Source organism: Struthio camelus, chromosome 9 (assembly GCF_040807025.1).
Source record: "Struthio camelus isolate bStrCam1 chromosome 9, bStrCam1.hap1, whole genome shotgun sequence".
Lineage (NCBI taxonomy): Eukaryota > Metazoa > Chordata > Aves > Struthioniformes > Struthionidae > Struthio > Struthio camelus.
The window spans coordinates 33340576-33359630 of NC_090950.1; the positions used below are offsets into that span (position 1 = coordinate 33340576).

The window sequence follows — 19055 nt, forward strand, 5'->3', positions numbered from 1 at the left end:
AGCTGAAGTCAAAAGGGAGTTTTTCCAGGAACTTCAAAGGACTTGAAGTGCTCTAGAGCTGCAGAAGGTTTCATCTGAGGCCGTTCTCCTAGGCTGCCCCCTTCGCACAGCCCTGCTACAGCACCACCGCTCTTCAGCGGTCTTTGAGTGAACTCCCAAATTATCAGTAATTTCCCACGAGAGCAGAACGAGTACTGCTAGCGAGCCAGCACACTACTTCTGAAAAGCGAGAGGAGTTCAGTATTTCCAGAGTCAAGAGCAGGGAGTCAAAACGTATGAGGAGTAAAAAAGGCTGCTTAGCTTAACACGTCTACCAACTGGAAAGTTTATGCAATGACTGTATTACACCGACAGCAGCTGGCTCCGTTTCTCCGCAGCCAGGTCCCCGCGCAGCACGCTGACACGCACGGGGGCAATTCCTCTGGCTGCTGGGGCACTTGCCATAGCGCTGCCAGGGCAGAAATCCTCCGTTGCTGCAAACTGGGGAGCGCCCAGTGCAGCCGCTGCGTCCCGCAGCCTGCCACGGCCGCTGTGAAGCAGCCCAGTACCGCTGTACCACGCAAACAAAGCGTCCAGGTCAATTAGTCGTCTTTAAAAATCCGTCCTTATCAGGATGTTAACTTTCCTCTATGTGATCAAAATCTTGGATTTGCTTCCAACTACTTCAACTGCTATTTAATATCAGTTAGAAAATCAGACATTCCCTAACGAAGAGAGTATGCCATAAGCATTTCAATAAACCTAAACATGAGCCCCCAAAAGGTTTCCTTATTTGCACAAGCCTGTGTTTCGGTATGTTACAATTCAATTTTTACTTAAAAAAATGCTATTTCACTAGAAGAAATCTTTCTAGGGGCATTTTGCAAATCAAGGAAGATGACAGAATTCCAGATTAGAGTAAAAACATCTCTTTTGTTAATTTGTATACCACCTAATTTAAGTGCTGCTGCTAAGATCAAGAAATTAAAAGACAGCAGTCCTCCAATAAAGATGAGGACATGCACATTGAGCTTGACAAACGCTGCCCGGCCACAGCGCTTCGTCAGGGCGCTGAAGCAGGTACAGCTTCAGCAGCTGGGCTGCTGGGTGGCCGCGAAGCCTGCCAACCTGCGTGCTGGTCCGCGCAGCCTGCAGAGGGGCAGCGGCACACCCTCTCACCGCTCAGAAGACCCCCATGTTATTTCCTCCCCAGCGGGAGGACACACAACAAGACGATTCGTGGACAAAGTCAAGCAATTAGTGTTGCTGAAAGTCACACGTGGTCCTGGATCCTAGTCCTCAGAAGCAGAGAGCTGACCTAAAGCAACAGGAAGCAGCCATGCCTCTTAAGAGGCTCCATTTATCACCTGATTTTATTTTCTCCTCCTTTTGTTCATTTTGAAAGTGACATAAAGCAGAAGAAACGTAGTTAGGATACACAGGAATAAATTTTAACTGCTTTCACTGAAGCCTTCTCCGCTCCAAGACAGCTGTCCTTAAGAGCTGGGAACCGCTGTCCGTACCCTCCAGCTGAGGGCCCGGACTGCCTAACGAACAGGAATAATAATGCAAAGATCTGATACTTAATATGGGAATGTCTATTACAGCAAAAGAAAAAGTAGAACGCTTTTCTCTCCATTTACATAAATTAAAAGGGAAGCCCAAGCTTCCTGCCACTACTTCTGGCGCTTGCAATTCACCAGGAAAAACAATGCAATACACAAAGGAATGCAAGAAAACAGAGAGAAGATTAAAAACGTGTGTATTACTAATTATTCCTAAAACAACGCTGATGTTTTCTTTTAACGGGATGTTTGGAATCTGAGAAAATTGGTAGGAGGATGGCAGACTAATTGCCTTGGTTTTGACCAGTCTTCTAGAGAAGAAATCTGCTCTTTAATCCTGAAGTTGAGACTTCTAAGAAACACACAACACAACAGTATTTCCTAAATGTTATCCAGTTGAGCTGATATCATTATATAGTCCTAACGAAGAAACATTAATGCTTCTACAAAGTCAAATAACAGATGTGATCCTTCAGTCTTGAATGTAATTTGTTGCTTCCACAAATTTAAGAGTCAAGCTTGGCAACAAGGCATCTGTATTTAGAAAAATAGAAAAACAGAGACTTGGGGTCATCCCAAAAAGAACCGTGGCCTCCTAGACTGCTTCTAATCTCTCATTTGAAGATTCAGCACAAATGACTGGATATTTTTGCTACAGGGTTTTCTTATTTTAAGCACCTTCAAGTTTTTCCTGCAAATAAAGTTAGTTCAGAATTTTGCTCTTGATCCTGTCCCCGTTCTGGTTTCTATTACATACAGTTTCTAAAAAATTGACAGTGCAAATGTTTCAAGGCAATGTTTTGTTTTCAATTTTTTCCTGCAGATGTAGAGCTTGAGCTGTAATATGAACTCTGAACACCTTAGCCAGCCGTAACTCTCTTGTTTAAACTATCTGATAAGATTTCAACAGAAGAACATGTATGGTTTGTTTGCTTTTTTAATGGACTATTTGCCACTCAGTCAAATAATTGTACCATTTTCCTAACGTATTTGCTACTTCCCCTTTTCTTCCTTTTCTGGAGCTAAGCTTATTAGCAGAGATACAAAGTGAAAAATGGAAAAAACTAGCTACACCTGATATGGCAAATCAGATCTGACTTAGGAATCTGAAAGTTGTTTATATTTCAATTTTTTTCCCCTCAGGGTTATTGCTTTCCGAGCTTCCTTGGCATTTCCCACATGTCTGTGTCCTGCAGCCTGACCCCGAGCTGCACCTTGCCTCTAGAGCACTGCTCCTGTCCCGCGCTTTAGCGGTGCAGCACACCACGACAGGCAAAATTACTCAACAGGCATGTGCTAAAGCATTTTATAGGTATGTTTTTGGATTTCTTCTTCTGCCTTAATCCAATGAGAGGCAGAGCCAATGATCTGCCATTCTCATGTTATCAGGTGAAATAAACTTACTGTGATTTTCTTTTCTTTGCAGCAAATCAAATAAATAAGTGCTTTATTCTACATCCTTACGTAACTATAACACCATGAAGAATAACAGCCAGAAAATTATTTTTAGTTTCTGAAGCAGAGACCAAGGAGCACTGACCAGATCTCTGAGGTGACAGAAAACTGAGACTGTCCCCACGTTAATCTACAAAAATAATGCATTTATATATTTTTAAAGCTTCTCAATAACAAGTGCAACGTTACCATTAAAGAGTTCAGCAGTTTCAATTATTTCTGCAAGAGAAAATAAAATATTAGCATACTATGTATCTGCAGATCTTGGACACAGGCAGAGTTTCAAACTCTGTCACATCATGTGAATGATCCAGACTTTTCATCTGCTGAAGGCAAGGTTAGGAGAAACACTTTACACCTCATCAGGACATACAACTCGAACATGAAGCAGCAGTCTGAGCAGCAGGCGTGAGCTTTAAGAGAGCAGAAATTCATCTGCAAGTGACAGCGGCCGTAGCAAACATTACCCCTGGAGGGACAAACTCTGATTCAGATCAAATCCACTGAAATCATTTGAAGTTTGGATTAACACGAACTAGTGTTTTCTGGGTCATAACAATCTGCACCCGGTAGAAAGCCAAATTCCACCGACTACAACGGCGATGCTCCAGCCGACGGCAGCGCTGAGTGTCACTGGGCAGCAGCTGCAGAAAATCCAGTCTGAAGCCAAATTACTCTTTTCCCCACTTTTCTTCTCAATGTTATAATTTCAGAAATGTGCAGCTAGAAAAGACAGTGCAGCAGCCGAAGGATGTGGTGCACGCACTGCTTGCAGGCTGCCTGGGTGTCCTTGGTGCATCTGCATCCTCCCACGAGATTTGCATTTTATATCCATCTCCCCATTGTGAAGACATCTTTATCTCCGTTTTCAGGCAACACTAAATGACTCATCTATCGGAACATCTTATGAAGTTAACGTAATTTAAAAAATGAATCCTACTTAGGCATATTTTTCCCGGCAAAAAATGAAGAAAAATGTTTTAAAAATATGTTTAAAATCTAATTTCTGTTGCAAACCAGTTGCCTGATTTAGGAACTCAGGAGCTCATTTTTGCTCTAGACAGTTTAATAGTCTGTTAGACATCCACATTTAGGAAAAAAATCTGATGGTATTTAAACAATGAAGAGCCAGAGCTAAAGCTGACTGAACCACTCAAGTACAGAATTTGAATACACTACCTAATTATTTTTATTTTAAAATTATTCTCCTAATATCTAAAGGCAAGATTATCCCACATTTATCTATCTTGATTAATGCACTACCCGAAGGACAGCCGTGCAGATTTCATTAAGACTAATTATGAAGCAGGCTATTCAACAGAGGAATGATAAAATCTTTCTGATTGACATGGCCCTGACCTCCTCCTTGCGTTAACTCACTGATGTCAGAGAAATATACGTTTGCCTTATTCTCCCCCACGTTTCTAATTAACAACTAACAATTGCTATTTGTTACCAATTCACAATTAACAAAGGACCTATAAAATGCACATACAATTTATTAGGAAATATTTAATATATGTTTCCAGAGATCAATACTGCAGTCCCACATTTCCACAAACAAGCCTTACAAATGGTGAAAATGATTATCTGTGAGTGATAACACAAAATTAATGCAATGGTCTCAGGACTAGGTGTCTCCTCCTCCTTTTTTTTTTTTCTCTCTAGACTTATATATACAGTTATTGCCTTTATTTCTTTAAATGTCTCTGTACATATACATATATCGCATATATTGTACATATACATATATGCACACACACACACATATATTTATATACACACACACAGTATTTTCACCTAAGCTCAAAGTTCTGAACTCCGTTTTGCCTTCTGCAGGCAGACAAGACGGCTGGTACTGAACTGCCTCTCCGCTGCCTCCCTGCATGCTGCTGCTCTGAGCAAGACACCTGGGCCTGGGGCCAAAGTCTGAAACAGCAGAGCTGAAGGGTACTGCCATTTCACGGGGTCCCCTTAGAAAGTATTTGCTTTGCCTGTTTATGTTCTAAATATAGCAGAGCACATAGGCCGTCTCCATCTCATGAGCAAGTATTCATATTAGGAGTTGCAGCTCTCTGCAACACTAACAAACACCTTACTGATGTAAGTTAATATACAGCATTTTGCTAAGACACACTAATACTGATTTTTGGGTGCTTTATGAGTGAAAGATTTAATAACAGTTTATAAAATATATATATATACACACATGCATATATAGATAGATATAGACTAAATACCTGTCTTATGTCCAGTAGGCAATGCAAGAAGAGCCAGTTAGTTTAATACTAATATTATGCACATCTATAAGGAATCAAGTTTTTAAATATTAATATTAATTGTTAGATGTACTGCTATTTTAGTAAAGAGCAAGGGTATTACAGCTATACTGAACTTTGGAATTATTTTTGAACATCATATTCAAAAATCTTTCAGTTTTTGTAAACTATTAACTGACCTTAGAGAGTCCAGACAGTCTGCTGTAACACTTCTCTAAATTTTTTTTGCATAATATCTAATATTTGTGATATTGGAGAAAACATAACAAAGTAACCAGCTCAGCACACACACAAAAATTTGCAAAAATCTGAAACAAAATCAAAGCTGAATAAGTGCTTTTCTACTATTTGCATGGGACAGGGAATTCAATGAAGAGATACGTGCCATTTTCTGTTTACCAACGGAATTGTCTTACATGATACAACCAACCTAAACTAAGAATCCCCTGGCCAAAAAAGCTCAACAGTCTGCTCATAGACATACTGGCAAAGTAGATGTCATGTTACCCTGTTCCTGCTATCCTACAGGCAGGCTTGGAAAGAGCTTTCCTGGGTCTCCTGGGCAGTGACAGTGCCACAGGCTGCTAGCTGGTGCTCTCCAGCCTGCAAAAAAACGGCATCCCACCTGATCCCCGCGGGACCCTCCAGCACAGAGCCCACGGTGAAGCAGCTGAGCCAAAAGCACACCGTTTCACATTAACACAAGTAAACGTATCTGCTAAGCAGTACATTTTTAAATAGCATATCTGGCCAGAATTCCACCCAAGCTTACAACTCACTCACCACGCCGATTTTCACAGGCAACAAGAATAGTCTTTTCCACAGAATATTTTGAAGCAATGCAATAATGCCATAATATTACCTTTGGATATTATCCAGAGGTCTTGCAGTTCTTTACAAAGGTGGTAATTATCTCCTTCATTTAAAAATAAGGAAACTGAAGAATCTTGCTCAAGGCAATACAAGAGCTAGCAGCACCGCCAGCAAGAGAAACGCCGCGCGAGCCCCTGTTCTGCATCTCCCACCCAAACCCCGACCCCAACTGCTGCTCTGCTCACTTCTCCGCTCTGTGCTGAATCTTTACCGCGCTTCATATCATCATGAAAGTCAGAAAGCTCTGCTCATGACGCTGATTTATACTGCTCTCAGATGGTACTTCCCATGGTGAACAAGATTCACATTCAATTAACTTTGGTATCTTGTTTCAGCCTTTTTTGGTTGCATCGTCTTTCTTAAAAAATAAGAGACATTTGGGCGAGGCAGTATGGTTATGATGCTCCACGTAACCAAACGAGGGAAAGCAATTAACCAGGAAAATAAACCACGAGGATACTACTGGATACTATTTTACCAGCAGATACATCATCATTCTCGCCTCCTTTCACAAAAAGATGTTTTTAAAGCTCCAGAGCTCCGCTTCAGTTTCAGACACCTCGGCTGCAACGTGGTGACGTTACAACCCAACGGGCGCCAGCTCTGCGAGGCCTCCCCGTCGCCAACGCCCCTGCAAAACGCACGCGTGGCCGCGGCTGCGCCCGAGCAGCAGCCGGCCCCGTGGGGCAGCTTCCCGTCCCCAGCTGCCGCCGCGAGCCCAGGAAACGCCCCGGCTGCTGCGCGGCACTCACTGCCACCGGGCCGGCCCGAGCTGCAGCCGCGCTCCCCAGGAAACGGTCATGCCTCAAAGCCAAAACTTTTCACCAAATCCAGCTGGGTTTCAGAACTGTTGTCTAGCTCAAAAGAAAAAAAAATCTTTTTCTTTAATGTCTGGAAACATTTTGTTTTCACATTTGAAGATTTTTTTTTTTTGCTTTTTTCCTATGCATTGTAATTACAGTAATTTTAAAATAAAAAAATTGAAAATCGAAACAGCACTGAAACAAAATATCTCAATTGCCATCAGTTAAAATATAATTTGGGGTGGCTGGGTATTTCAGACTTGAAAATATTTTAAAGGTTCACCTTCTATTCTGACCTAAAACAAGACAATACACATTTGTAAACTCAAAAGTGTTGCAGGATTTATATAAAACCACTGTAAGCCCACTTCCTGCCTAGCTCTAACCGTGCTCATGAGCCGGTTGCTGGTGCAACCTGCTGCAGCTGGGTACAGCCACAGCACTTCCTCCCTGCACGCACGACGCTGCTGGGCATGGCAAACTCCCCACACTTGCAGGATTTGGGCCCAAGAAGAGCAAAATTATACTGCAGGAAAAGCAGACAGACATATTTTCTCAACTTTTGATCTTTAGGAGTCTTACTGAATTAAGATACTGTTTGTGGGACAGTTATTTCACTTTTTGAGATGATTTAATTCATAAAAACGAAGGGAAGGAGCTGGAAATCCACATCTAACAACTGGTCACTGAAACTACAGATATATTAAAATAACAGGCTCACGTTTGCACTGCCAAACTCATAGAGACTTCCTAAAAACCACAGTAAGGCTGTCACCTCCCTACACAGCTCTGCTTGCGCATCTAGAGTACCTTGCTTTCTGCTAAGCGTTATCCTTTCCTTACACAGACGTATTTGTAAAAGAGAAAGGATAACCACAGATGTTCCAAACACAGACACATAAACACACTCTCCACAAACACCCAAATAATTTACGAAGGAAAACACTTTTCCAAGATTCAGTGTCTACTGTCCTGAGACATCAACAAGCCACTTGTAGTTACAAGATGGAAACAAATCATCACAGAGCATGTGTTTTGTGCTATTAAAAACAAAGGAGTCTTTACAGTGACTTAGCTATTTCTAAGTGAAATGCCCTTTATTCTAGCTACACACAAAGAATAATTTAGAGTCAAAGGACTAATAATTGCAGCCATGCCAAATGATTCAAACTCTGTTAGGCTTATTTTCCTCTTATTCCCTCTATCCTTCCCCTTCCCCTGAAGAAAATAACAAAACAAAACAGCAATGATCAATAAAGATTATAATAAAAGCTCTCCCTGGTAGCACAGACAGCAGTTTCTCTCTTTTGGACTCCACGGTTTCTCTAGCTATAATTCCTTCTTTCATTAACTCTATATCCTTGAAAATAATATAATATTTACTCACTTTCAATGAATCAAAGCAGGCGATTACGCGTCCATTTTCAACTTGGCAGCTTTTCGATGGATGTGCAAATTTACATTCCGTGTCTGGCCGGGAGCAAGTCCCTCTTTGGAACTCTCTACACACTTCCAGTGTGAGCCATTTTGTGTCCCGAATCGGTGTGACACTAACAGCCATGTTTAGATTTTACAGGTAGTTAAAATTTTCAGTAAAACGAACAAACAAAGAGCTGAACTGAGAAACTGGAAATGATGAAAATGTCACCTCCAGAATGCTTTTTTCCCCCGCTCCCTATTTTAAAAGTACATGTAAAATCGTGTGGTCACAATATCAAGGAAAAGATTTGCCACTAGAAGTTCACAGCATGAAACTGTTAATTGACAGAGGTTTTGTATTTCAAGAAACGCTAGGATTATAAGTAAGATGAACGTTAAAAAGTGTGGCCTGGAACTAGCCTTGTGCTCTCAGTAACCCATTCTGAGTGCCAATTGGAGCCCAAAATGCAAGCATAAAAACGTGGCAGACCCTTTGACACAGAATTTCCAAGCTGCTTTCAGTAAAGTTGTCTGAAAGGTAATCTCCACACAGCTGAATTTGCAATTGGGTTTTGTGGTGCAATCGGTATTGATTAGTTTGGCATAGACAGATGCAGCAGTTTAGAGCAACAATCGAGAAATTTTTTTTCCTCTCCTTGATTTTCTGGCAGAAGATATCTTACTTTCCCAGCAAACTTTTATTTTTATACTAAAGCAGCCTATGGCAATGCCTGATAGAGCTTTTCTCTTGATTATAAGTAGAAATGGGGGTGTCTGGGCTAGAGGTGGAGGGTGGATGTGCTGTCGTCGCAGTCTAGCTGGCAGCAAGCAAGGCAAAAAGCAGAGACTGCTCTAGAAGCGGTTCCAAGCAGCAGAGACGTCAGGAAAGGCACTTCTTAGTACCAACCTGTAGAAAAAACAGATACGTTAAAATTTACCGAGCAGCATTTCACCGGTGTCCCACAGCATTACCGCCTTGCCATGTGATCCTAGAGTACTACGCAGCATTACAGCCTGCCTGCTTCCCTCGCACAGCGTACTTACAGTGTAGCATATTGCAGCCAGCCATCGTAGATTTATTAAAAAAGGGGCCGTTTTCCCTTGTGAAGCAATGCATGATAGGGAGATAACCAATCACAGATAGTGTTGCAGCAATATTCTGGGCAGAAAGCCAATAGTGTGGGCTGTCTTATGAAAGGTCGCGCCTGTCAGACGTTCATTACTATGCTATAAGCACAGAAAACGTCCATCAGATGTGACTTATTCCACTGCAAGAGGACGAGCATGTGGGTTTTGAATTTACCCAACATGCAGCGAGTGGATTAAACCATGTTAGTCTCCAAAGCGCTTCCCCCGGCGAATCCCTGCGGAAAAAGCGAGCTTGCGCGGCTGCAGCTGGCTTTCCCGCGGCTCTGCCTCCCGCACCACCGCCAGCACAGCCGCCTGCAGCCTCTGCGTCCGGCGTGCCGCCGGAAAGGGAAAAGGGGTGTTTGCAAATGGTATGTTCTCCTGACCTATCCAATTCACTTCCTTCTGAACCCGAAAGTCCTGCCTCCGCACAGAAATCAGCTCGTCGCGTACAGCCGGACTCTCCCACTCAGGCAGCCGACACGCTGTCAAGGTAGCGCCGGCTGCTGCGCGGGAACAAAGCGCTCTTTATTCCCACCTTCCTCCAGCGGCAGCCCGGCTCACGTGGGGAACATCAGCGCTGTCGCCTCGCCGGGACATCTGGCAAAACGCACAGGAGCCCCGGGGAGAGGGCGATTCCAGCAAAGAAACGTAAAATATCGAGCAGGCGGTGTGCTTTCAGCAGCACGAGGCGCTGCAGAGCGACACAGCTCCCAGTTAAACCAGGGCCTGACCCGAGCTTCAGGTAGAGGTCTCTGCCTCGGCAGCCCCGCAAAGCGCACACCAAAATGGCTATTCACGGAAGTGGCTGCGCTTCTATGGGAAGCGCAAAGACGTTTTCTGCCAGCAAACCTGACGGCTTAATAATTATTATCATACAGTCAAAACAACTGCAGCACGCCTTGCTGCTTGGCAGGGAGAACACGCTAGTTTAAATTCAATTAAAACCTGCATTAAGCCTCATTTGTTAACTCCCGATGTTAAGTAGTGTGGCACAAACTTCATAGTTCAAACAAAGCCTTTATTTCCTTGGGTATGTTTATTTGTTTCTCTTAAGGAAAAACTTGACTATGAAATGCTATTTACTCAAATGACCAACTGAGGCCCCGGGTCAAATCTCTGACTAATAGAAACAACTGTTCTGTCAGATAAAAACAAAGTCATTACTGTACTAATTTATCTGGTGGGTGCCAAAAACTAATACTAATCTGCATTCATTTAAAACCTCAGAACATAACATGACTGCCCATGTGCAACTGCCAGTTTTCAGAGGACAATGTCTTTAGTCAGCAGTTTGTTTGCTTTATCCATTAATATATTGCAGGTGAACCAAAATCTGCATGATAAACAACTTTGTTCAAAAAACACCTAAATATTTAAAGTTTAGAAACAAGAGAGTAAATATTTTCCCCTCAAAGGTCAAGGTGGAGTGGATATTTCCTTTCAAAAAGTTTAAATGCCCAGCTCCGAAAAAGAAGTTGGGTGCCATGCATGAACACAACGCGGTAACGAACGGGGACGTGTCTCTCACCCGGGGACGTCAGCGGCAGCGAGCCGGCCGCGCGGGATCGCCCCGGCGAGCTCAGCCCGGGGCCGCGTCTCGAGGCGAGGCAAGTCTCCGCGGCGCGGCGCGGCCACCGGCAGCACCCTCTCGCCAGGCCATGGCGGCCATAGCTCAGGCTGCTCCTCAGCTTCTGCAGACACTGCTCCATAATTTGTGTATTATTATTTATTTTTCTTTCTCTAAAGCAGTGCTGCAGATACTAGCATCAGAGGCACACCTTAGGAAGCGATGTGTGTCAGTGTGGATGCAAATCAGCAAAGAAAATCTACAACAGGTCATTTTCCAGGGATTTTAAATGATGAGAACTACAAGCTACCAAAGGAATCGCGCACACCTAATGCAGCTGATAAGATTTGCAGGGGAGCCACAGCGTCTATTACAATCACAGCCATGCCTCGCACACCCAGTTAGGAGACGAGCAACATGGGGAGAAATCGCTTGCAAGCGCAAGCCAAACAGCTGGGTGTCTTCTTGGAGAATGCAGCCAGCTATTCGCTTGCTTCAGCTGCCCACAGCTGGGAGTCAGGAAATTACCAGTCACCTACACCAACAGGTATCACCGACCTGCCCCGGGGCACTCGGTGAACACGCAGGTCTCGGAAACTCGCTCCGTAAGAAGTGCTCTGATAAACAAGCTCAGCCTTCACACTGTGTTACGTTATCCAGTCACGCAAAAATCTGCACCTCGGGTGGGTCTGGACCTCATGAGACCATCTAGTCCATCGCCACCTCCTCAGGCTGCCCAAATTGCCCAGTTTGCTAGCTTTTTCTCAAAGCGCTCCTGGGAGGCGGAGGCCACAGCATCCCCCTCCCCCCCCCCCCCCAGCCTAGTCCTGTGCAGGGCTGTCCTTCGCAACAGAAAGCTTTCTAAAACCAAAAATGAACCACCCTGTTGAGGCCTGTCACAACTCATCCCATCCTCCAGCGATATGGGCAACAGATTTATTCCCTTCCTCCCACAACCACTCTTGCACTGCAAGAAACACCTTGCAAGTGCCCTTTCATTATGAACATTTATTCCTGCATCCCACAAAGCAGCAAACTACGAGATGCTCACGGCAGGACGATTTAGGTGAGGCAAGATCTCCACTTCACAACGAAGCTGCGAAACGGCTCTCAGTGTGAATTTTCCCCTGTTCTTCAGCTTGGTATACAATCCATACTAAGTACTGATTTCTCCAAACACTGAGAGAGGAGTAAGAGCAGCAACTGATATATTGTATGTGCTAAAGCCAAAGGGAATTAAAAGGCACATTTTCAAAGCAAGATATTTAATCTTACTTTCATAACATGAGTAGTTATCCCCAACAAGGTAAGCAAGATAATGCAAGAAGCAACAGCTTATACAAAATGAAAATCTTTTTTGTGCTCACAAATAAGGAAAGGAGTAATATTTCTGGTAAAATTCAGGAGATGATATGTTTTACTCCTAGTTTTGTAGTAAGGTTTCTGGGTGGAGCTGGACTAGCCCCTTACTCATCGTGAAATCATGATCCTGCTGAGGCCAGTGACATATCTGTAACTGCTAAATGGGGCTGAATTTCACCTGCTATTCTTCAGGCTGCCAGATACAAAAAGCAAAGTTGTTACTCCAAGGAGCTGTGATGCTTCAAGTAGGTAATCTGAAGTCAAGAAATGCTAGTATAGATATATATTTCGCCTGCACAAATACTTGAAGAAAAATTGTTATGTTAGAATTTGTTATACGCCTGAACACAGAGCCCAAAATGTCAGCTTTAAAAATAGTCTGCTAGCAAAAATAAAGACTAACTTAAGACCAGAAATGTATCTTGAATATCTCCACTAAACAAACGACAGGAAAACATTGCAGAGACTCATAATTTTTGAGCTGCATAAACTATTTTCCCATCACTATGAAATTCTCTATTGGGATAGTCCAAGTCAATAAAGGAATCTCAAATGAACCTGAACTAAACGATACCATGACAGCAAAAAAAAAAAAAAAACAAACCAAAAAAACCCCAAAACAAACCCCCCCCCCCCACACACACACACACACAGAGCATATACTTGCAATACCTCTTTTTGGGATGTCTCTGGTTAGCTAGGAAATACTGCAATAAATTCAGAGGGAGGAACCATATGTGAGAGGATAGGAAAGGGGTAGGTTTTTTTTTTTTTTAAATTAAAATCTATTTTGGGGGATAACTGTCTCCACAGCCCACCTATTAAGGCACTCAGTACTGAAAATTGTACTTAATCCAGTTCACTTTTGAAGTTCACCTTTGAAATTTGAAAGTAATTGCTACTTGTCTTGGGACTGCTGCAACATTAGTTTTGCCAAATAGTAACCTTTTACTCACTGATTATTTGGAATGCAAAAGGATACAAATTCAAGTAACCAAAATGAGGCAAAGGTATACAAACTGAAGAGTATTAAAAGTAAATAAAAAAAGATTTCTCAGAAAAGACAAAAGCAGGTGTGGAGAGAAATAACACTGAAAAAAATCATTCCTTAAGAAGGAAACAGGCATGAGTTAGCTGTCTGCTGAACTGGGTCAATGAAAATGATCAAGAAGCAGCTTCACAGATCAACGAAAAAGTTGTCTGAAGATGCCGGAGAAAGTGAAACTAACACAGAAAGGACCACGTGGTTCACGTTTGCACGTTTTGACTAAACATGTTCAATTTTTATTATTTCCTATTATTACTATAAAGAAATGTTTTTTTACAACTAGCTTAATGATGCACTTTTCAAAAATTCTTCTCATTACAGTCTTTGTCAAAAATATAAAGTATCTGGAGAGAAGTGTCTTACTGTACTGAAAATTATTCCCGGAGAGCCATTGTTTCTGCTCTTCCTGTAACTGGCCTTGCTGGACAGCCCTATTTTCTCTGAGTTCACACATGCCTCTTAGGGAAAAGGTGCGTAAGCTGGACAAGCAAAAAGCACGACCATAAAGAAGAACATGGCAGCGAAGCATGCTATTTTTATGCTCAGAGAAAGTGGAAGCTGAAAAAGCCAGTCTCAATGACACAAGAATTGTCAGCAAGAACAGATAATTACACAACATGAATCTACCCTCATGACAATGACTCTAATGAGACAGGCAATAGAATAAAATCAATATTCCATTTACATTAACATTACAGTCTCAAAGCTTGAAATTGCCAAATAGCTGTCTTTTACATAAAGAAATATAAAAATTACTGACTGTTACAGTGCATTTGAAACACCTTTGCCAAATATAAAGTTTACCAATAATATATCTCAACACAAAATTTGGAAAAGATACAGCAATTACTTCATGGCTCAGTCAAGGGATATAATTACAAGTACTGCCACAAAATTAAGTACAAACAATGGGCTACTTAACCTCTTGGCCATATAACAGGGATGGATTGGTAAAAGAGAAATTTGCTTCAGTAAACTCTACTGCTGAAGAAACAAAATTTGTCATGTACCCTCGATCTGCAGAGGCTGTTCTCACTCTAACTATATGCCAGCACACAAAAGCAAAGAGATCCCACTCGCAGTTTTGTACTTTGGGGTATATTAGGAAAAAGTAGAGTCCAAGGCACCAAAGCATAATTGCCTGCTCTGAAGTGTGAATGCCTGATATTGTACAATTTGAAATGTATCTCATAGGCTCCCCACAGCCCAGCAATTTGCAACTTAAACAGTGCTAAACAAAACCACAATCAGATATTCACATTCTGAAATACTAAGCAATTCTCATAACAGATTTGTAAAAATAACTAACTTCCAATACTGTTTCTTTGACCCAGATATTTGGCATAATATACTTTTTTTTTTTTTTTTAGTAGTAGCAGTAGTAGTGCTAGTGGTAGTATTTAAAAAGTTATTTCTGTACTGCTTTAGCTCTGACAGAGTTGCTTGGGAAGGCAATTCAACCTCCCACTGACTTCAGTGGGCTTCCTGGGCAGATCCTGATTAGACAGGTTTTTATCTTGAGTATATTTCACAGTTTGTGAAAACAGATTAACAGAAATACATAACTATGACATTGGAGCTGAATTTAATGCACCCAAGTGCACTTTGGACAAATACTGAAAAAGAGGCAGCATTCAAAACGTATGGACCTCAGATGTGCTTGCATTACTGCACTATGCAGAAATAAGATGCTTTCTTGGAATTAGTTCTCTAAGGTTTAGGTTTCTAATCTGTGACCTGATTCTTAACAGCAGTATAATGGTCATTCTGGCACTGACACACAAATCCCACAGTCCAATTCTTTCTTAATTTAGAGCAATGCTATTTTCAAGTCAGAAAGTTACACCGCAAATTCCATAAACACTTTTTTCCTTAAATAGTAGATAGTTATGAATTAACCACTATTAACATACTTAAGAAGTTTTAAAATAAAGAAGAAACATATCTGTTAAAAAATTACTCTTTTGTGACCTACTTTACATACCCATCTCCTTTACAATATTTGGGACTTCCGAAACACATGCAGACTTCTCATTATCTGACAGCATTAGATAGGCATGTATTTATAAGCTAAAATAGGAAAAGGTTAGTATCTCTAGATTAGCAAAAAGTACATATTAGCTGTTATTCTGCTCTTTTGACTTCTAAGAGAGACACACACAACAGCAGGAAGGACTACTCTGCATTTAATCATTTCACTATTGATTTATGTATTACTAAGCATTCATGTAGCCATCTACAACATTAAAGTAGCATTTATACGATAATACTTTCAAATAGGAAGGTCGGTTTTATCTTTGCATACTGGAATTTAAACCATGTGTGACATTTCCCTAAAAAGTCTAAAAAGAAGCTGTTTATATGTAGTAGCTACAGTAGTTTAATGATTTGCCTTAAACCTCTGAGAACTAATTATTTTTCAAAGGAAATAAACACATTTGAAATAACCAAAAGCTCTCTTATTACAGTCTTACGTGCTTGTTCTAATGAATATTAATATTAAAAAACTGGAGTTTCTATACAAAGATGTTTAGGAGGTCATAACAACAAAACACTATGCAACCCTTAAAAAGTAAAAAGCTATTTATTAATCAGTCTTACACAGTGAAGACATTTTGTTTGATTAACTACAAATTTACACAAGTCACGTGACTTAGGAGACAAACAAGAAGACTGCATCATACAAAGACCAGTTTCCTACAAATCCAAGTAACTATTCTCAAACAGCCCAGGTGTAAATGACCGTGGTTGGTCAAATATATCTTTTTCCACAGATTACACACTCCAAATGGCCTGCAGTGCACTTTCTTCTTCTACCACCATAAAGGTGCATGTTAAGTGTGCAATGTTTCCTGCCATAGCTGCTCCTGGATCCTATCAGTATTTGAGTAACTCTGCAATAATCATTAATTCTCCTGCTTGCTTAGCTGGGACCAGGACCGAGTTCCTTGTTAATTATGCAGCCAAATTTTTATAAAAAGCGTCCAGCAAATAATTACACATCATTGGAAAATACTTACATATTGTCAGAAGATTTGTAACTGTATGTGTGTATGCCTATATATATATTTATGGGTAAATGTGATTATTAGCATTATCCATGACAACAGCAACTACGGGAGGAAAAAAAAAAAAGTAACGCCCATGACTCAGCAAGGGCTCAACAACTGCTTCCCTCTAACATCAAATTCAGCTGATACAGTTGGTTTCAAGGAGGAAAAGTGACCTGGAGACGTTTTCACTTGGATGAGATGCAACAAACACCAAGACCAGCTTCTTGAGGGTAAGATGCCTTAATAACTAATTTCTTGCAAGGGAACATATGTTGGCACCTTATTACTGAATACGTTTCTAAATTAAATCTACATTTTACCTCTACAAATGCTCACATTTATTGCAAACAAATATATTGTTTTTCACTCCCCTTCCTAAAAGAATTGCCATGTGTCCTTGGTTGCAAATGGCAGCTTTCTCTAGCCTAGAAACAGCCGGAGTCCAGTAGTAGGCAAAATTATTCTTGAGTGGTCACTCGCATGATCACCTGACGGATTATGGCATATAAATGGTAAGTACTAGCGGTATTATTAATTTATTACTAACAGCATCTGCTTCAGCCAACTAGCTTCTCCACTTAGCTCTGCTAATATGCCCCAGGCCTGGCAATGCTCCCACTGCTTGTACCTGTTGGCACACTCTGGTTTTGAGAATTCTTGCCATTTTGCATGATGGCGATTTTGTCACATGAATAATTGTGAACTAGGAGTCTAGATGCAAACACCAAATCCTTGTATATCCCAAACGAATTAGTGAGATTAAATGTGAACTTTATTACCAGAGAGAGAAAAGGCTATGCATGACACCTACTCAAAACCGGTACCTCATTTCACTTCCACTGTAGCTTACACCCGACGTTCACACTTCCCATTAAACAAACACATGCTACTGCTTTCTCTTCAGGAAGCGGTAGATTACATCAGCTCAGTTAGCAGGGCTTTCCAGGTAAAGAATAGAATATCTTCAAAAAAACATTAGCATATACTATCTTGCCATGTAAACGTCTGCTGCATAAAACGTTCATGCTCCTAACAAGACTAATCAGAAGTTATAATTGTGTGGATTGCTTCATTTTGCATCTGACTTGAGGGCAAACAAAAAAAGGACCTGAACACAGATAATGAGGAACATGCTACAGATAGTTCTGCTTTCAACAGCAACTTAAACTCTAATTTCAGTAGTCTGGCCATTTTTATTCAGTAATAAGGAGCTGTAGCAATACTGTAACAGTCACATGCTTCTGTCAAAGTATGAGAAAATTACATGCAATAAGTGAAAATTTTGTTGGTAATCTGGCAGAGACTGAACGTGAGCTGCATTTAACTGGACAGACCATGCAGATCAACCACAAAGCTCTGCACACTTGCCAACAGAGGTGTTTGGACTGAACCGGTCAATGAGTCAGTTCAGATCGAGCACACACTCCCCGGTCTGCAGCATCCCCTCCCAGAGGGGCAGCGCGACCTACCCTCCTTGCAGTGCTCGGCCCGATGCCCAGCATATTCTTGTACTTCACCTTCCCTACCTCCAACTGCAGCGCCAACTAAAAATCAAAATGAATCTTAATATTGTGGTGCTTACATTGTTCCTATGCTTATTTCAAACTACTGCAGTCTTTAAAATTCACAACATTACCATGCTGGAAACGCCCAGAAGTAGGGAAACATTTCCAGTTTAGCACAAGGATATAGCTGTACGAATCCTATTAACATTAGCATGAATCACAAGACAGCGATAGTGCTGGAAAACTACTCCAGCATCTGTCGTAAAACAAGATACAAAGCTTATTGCATTTTAGTTCAAAGCTTTCTGTTTCTCAAAGAATCTCAATTCCAAAATAGAATATTTTCTACTTGAGAATACACGCTGACCTTACGTTTAATTTGTATTTATAAAATGTATCCTTCTATTACATTAAAACGTTTATATGAAGGTTATCAGAAAAGACAATGAATCTGAAATCTTTTCTTTGCATTATTTATGTAAGGACTAAAATCCTAGAAAATTATTTTCTAACCTCTATGCTCTGTCACCATCTGAGGTATCTGAGATGGCTGCTATGCATTAGTACAAGAGCAAAAATCATTGCTGAGTAAACAGTAAAACTAGTTGGTGGAGTAAACTACTAGAGTAGCTTAGGAGAAGTTTTCCTTGATTTAACAGAAACTATTACAAATACAGTACTCAATACTACAGAAACACTTACTGATGTGATTGATTTTCAATATGTGAACAATCTCATCAGCCTCTAAGGAAAACATATCCATAAGTGTCCTCAGACATCAAGTAAAAGCTCCAAATTAGTCAACAGTAATAAAAGGAATAATAAAAACCGTAAGACTACGCTTTATTTTAGGAAAGAAGTGACAATGTCTTTGAGACCACTTTTAATCAGCAATTGCTATAATTTATTGCCTTGTTTGTTCATTGTGAATTACATGAGATGCATGTAACTAACACCATGAAAAACAACTCGCTCACCACCTGCACAAAAAGTCAGACAAAAGAAATACCCAAGAC

At 41.1% G+C, this 19055-nt stretch overlaps 1 protein-coding gene and 1 long non-coding RNA gene across 6 annotated transcripts in view; one reads left to right on the forward strand and one right to left on the reverse strand.

Moving 5' to 3' along the window:
* MBNL1 (muscleblind like splicing regulator 1) overlaps positions 1-19055 on the reverse strand; it is a 116544-nt gene that overhangs the window by 85631 nt on the left and 11858 nt on the right. The window contains exon 1 of one of the 5 annotated variants that reach the window (XM_068954612.1): positions 8342-8479. The exons of 3 other annotated variants lie outside the window; for them this stretch is intronic. Coding sequence is in view for 1 of the 2 variants with exons in the window: in XM_068954616.1 (XP_068810717.1) it covers positions 6337-6372 (36 nt within the window). In the remaining variant the exon portion in view is untranslated. Of the gene's footprint in view, positions 1-6336; positions 6388-8341; positions 8480-19055 lie in introns of those variants that run through there. One more of the 5 variants, XM_068954616.1, reaches the window with a different exon arrangement.
* LOC138068193 (uncharacterized) overlaps positions 13102-19055 on the forward strand; it is a 29666-nt gene continuing 23712 nt past the window's right edge. The window contains exon 1 of the long non-coding RNA XR_011142881.1: positions 13102-16764. This is a non-coding gene — a long non-coding RNA (uncharacterized lncRNA). The remainder of the gene's footprint in view (positions 16765-19055) is intronic.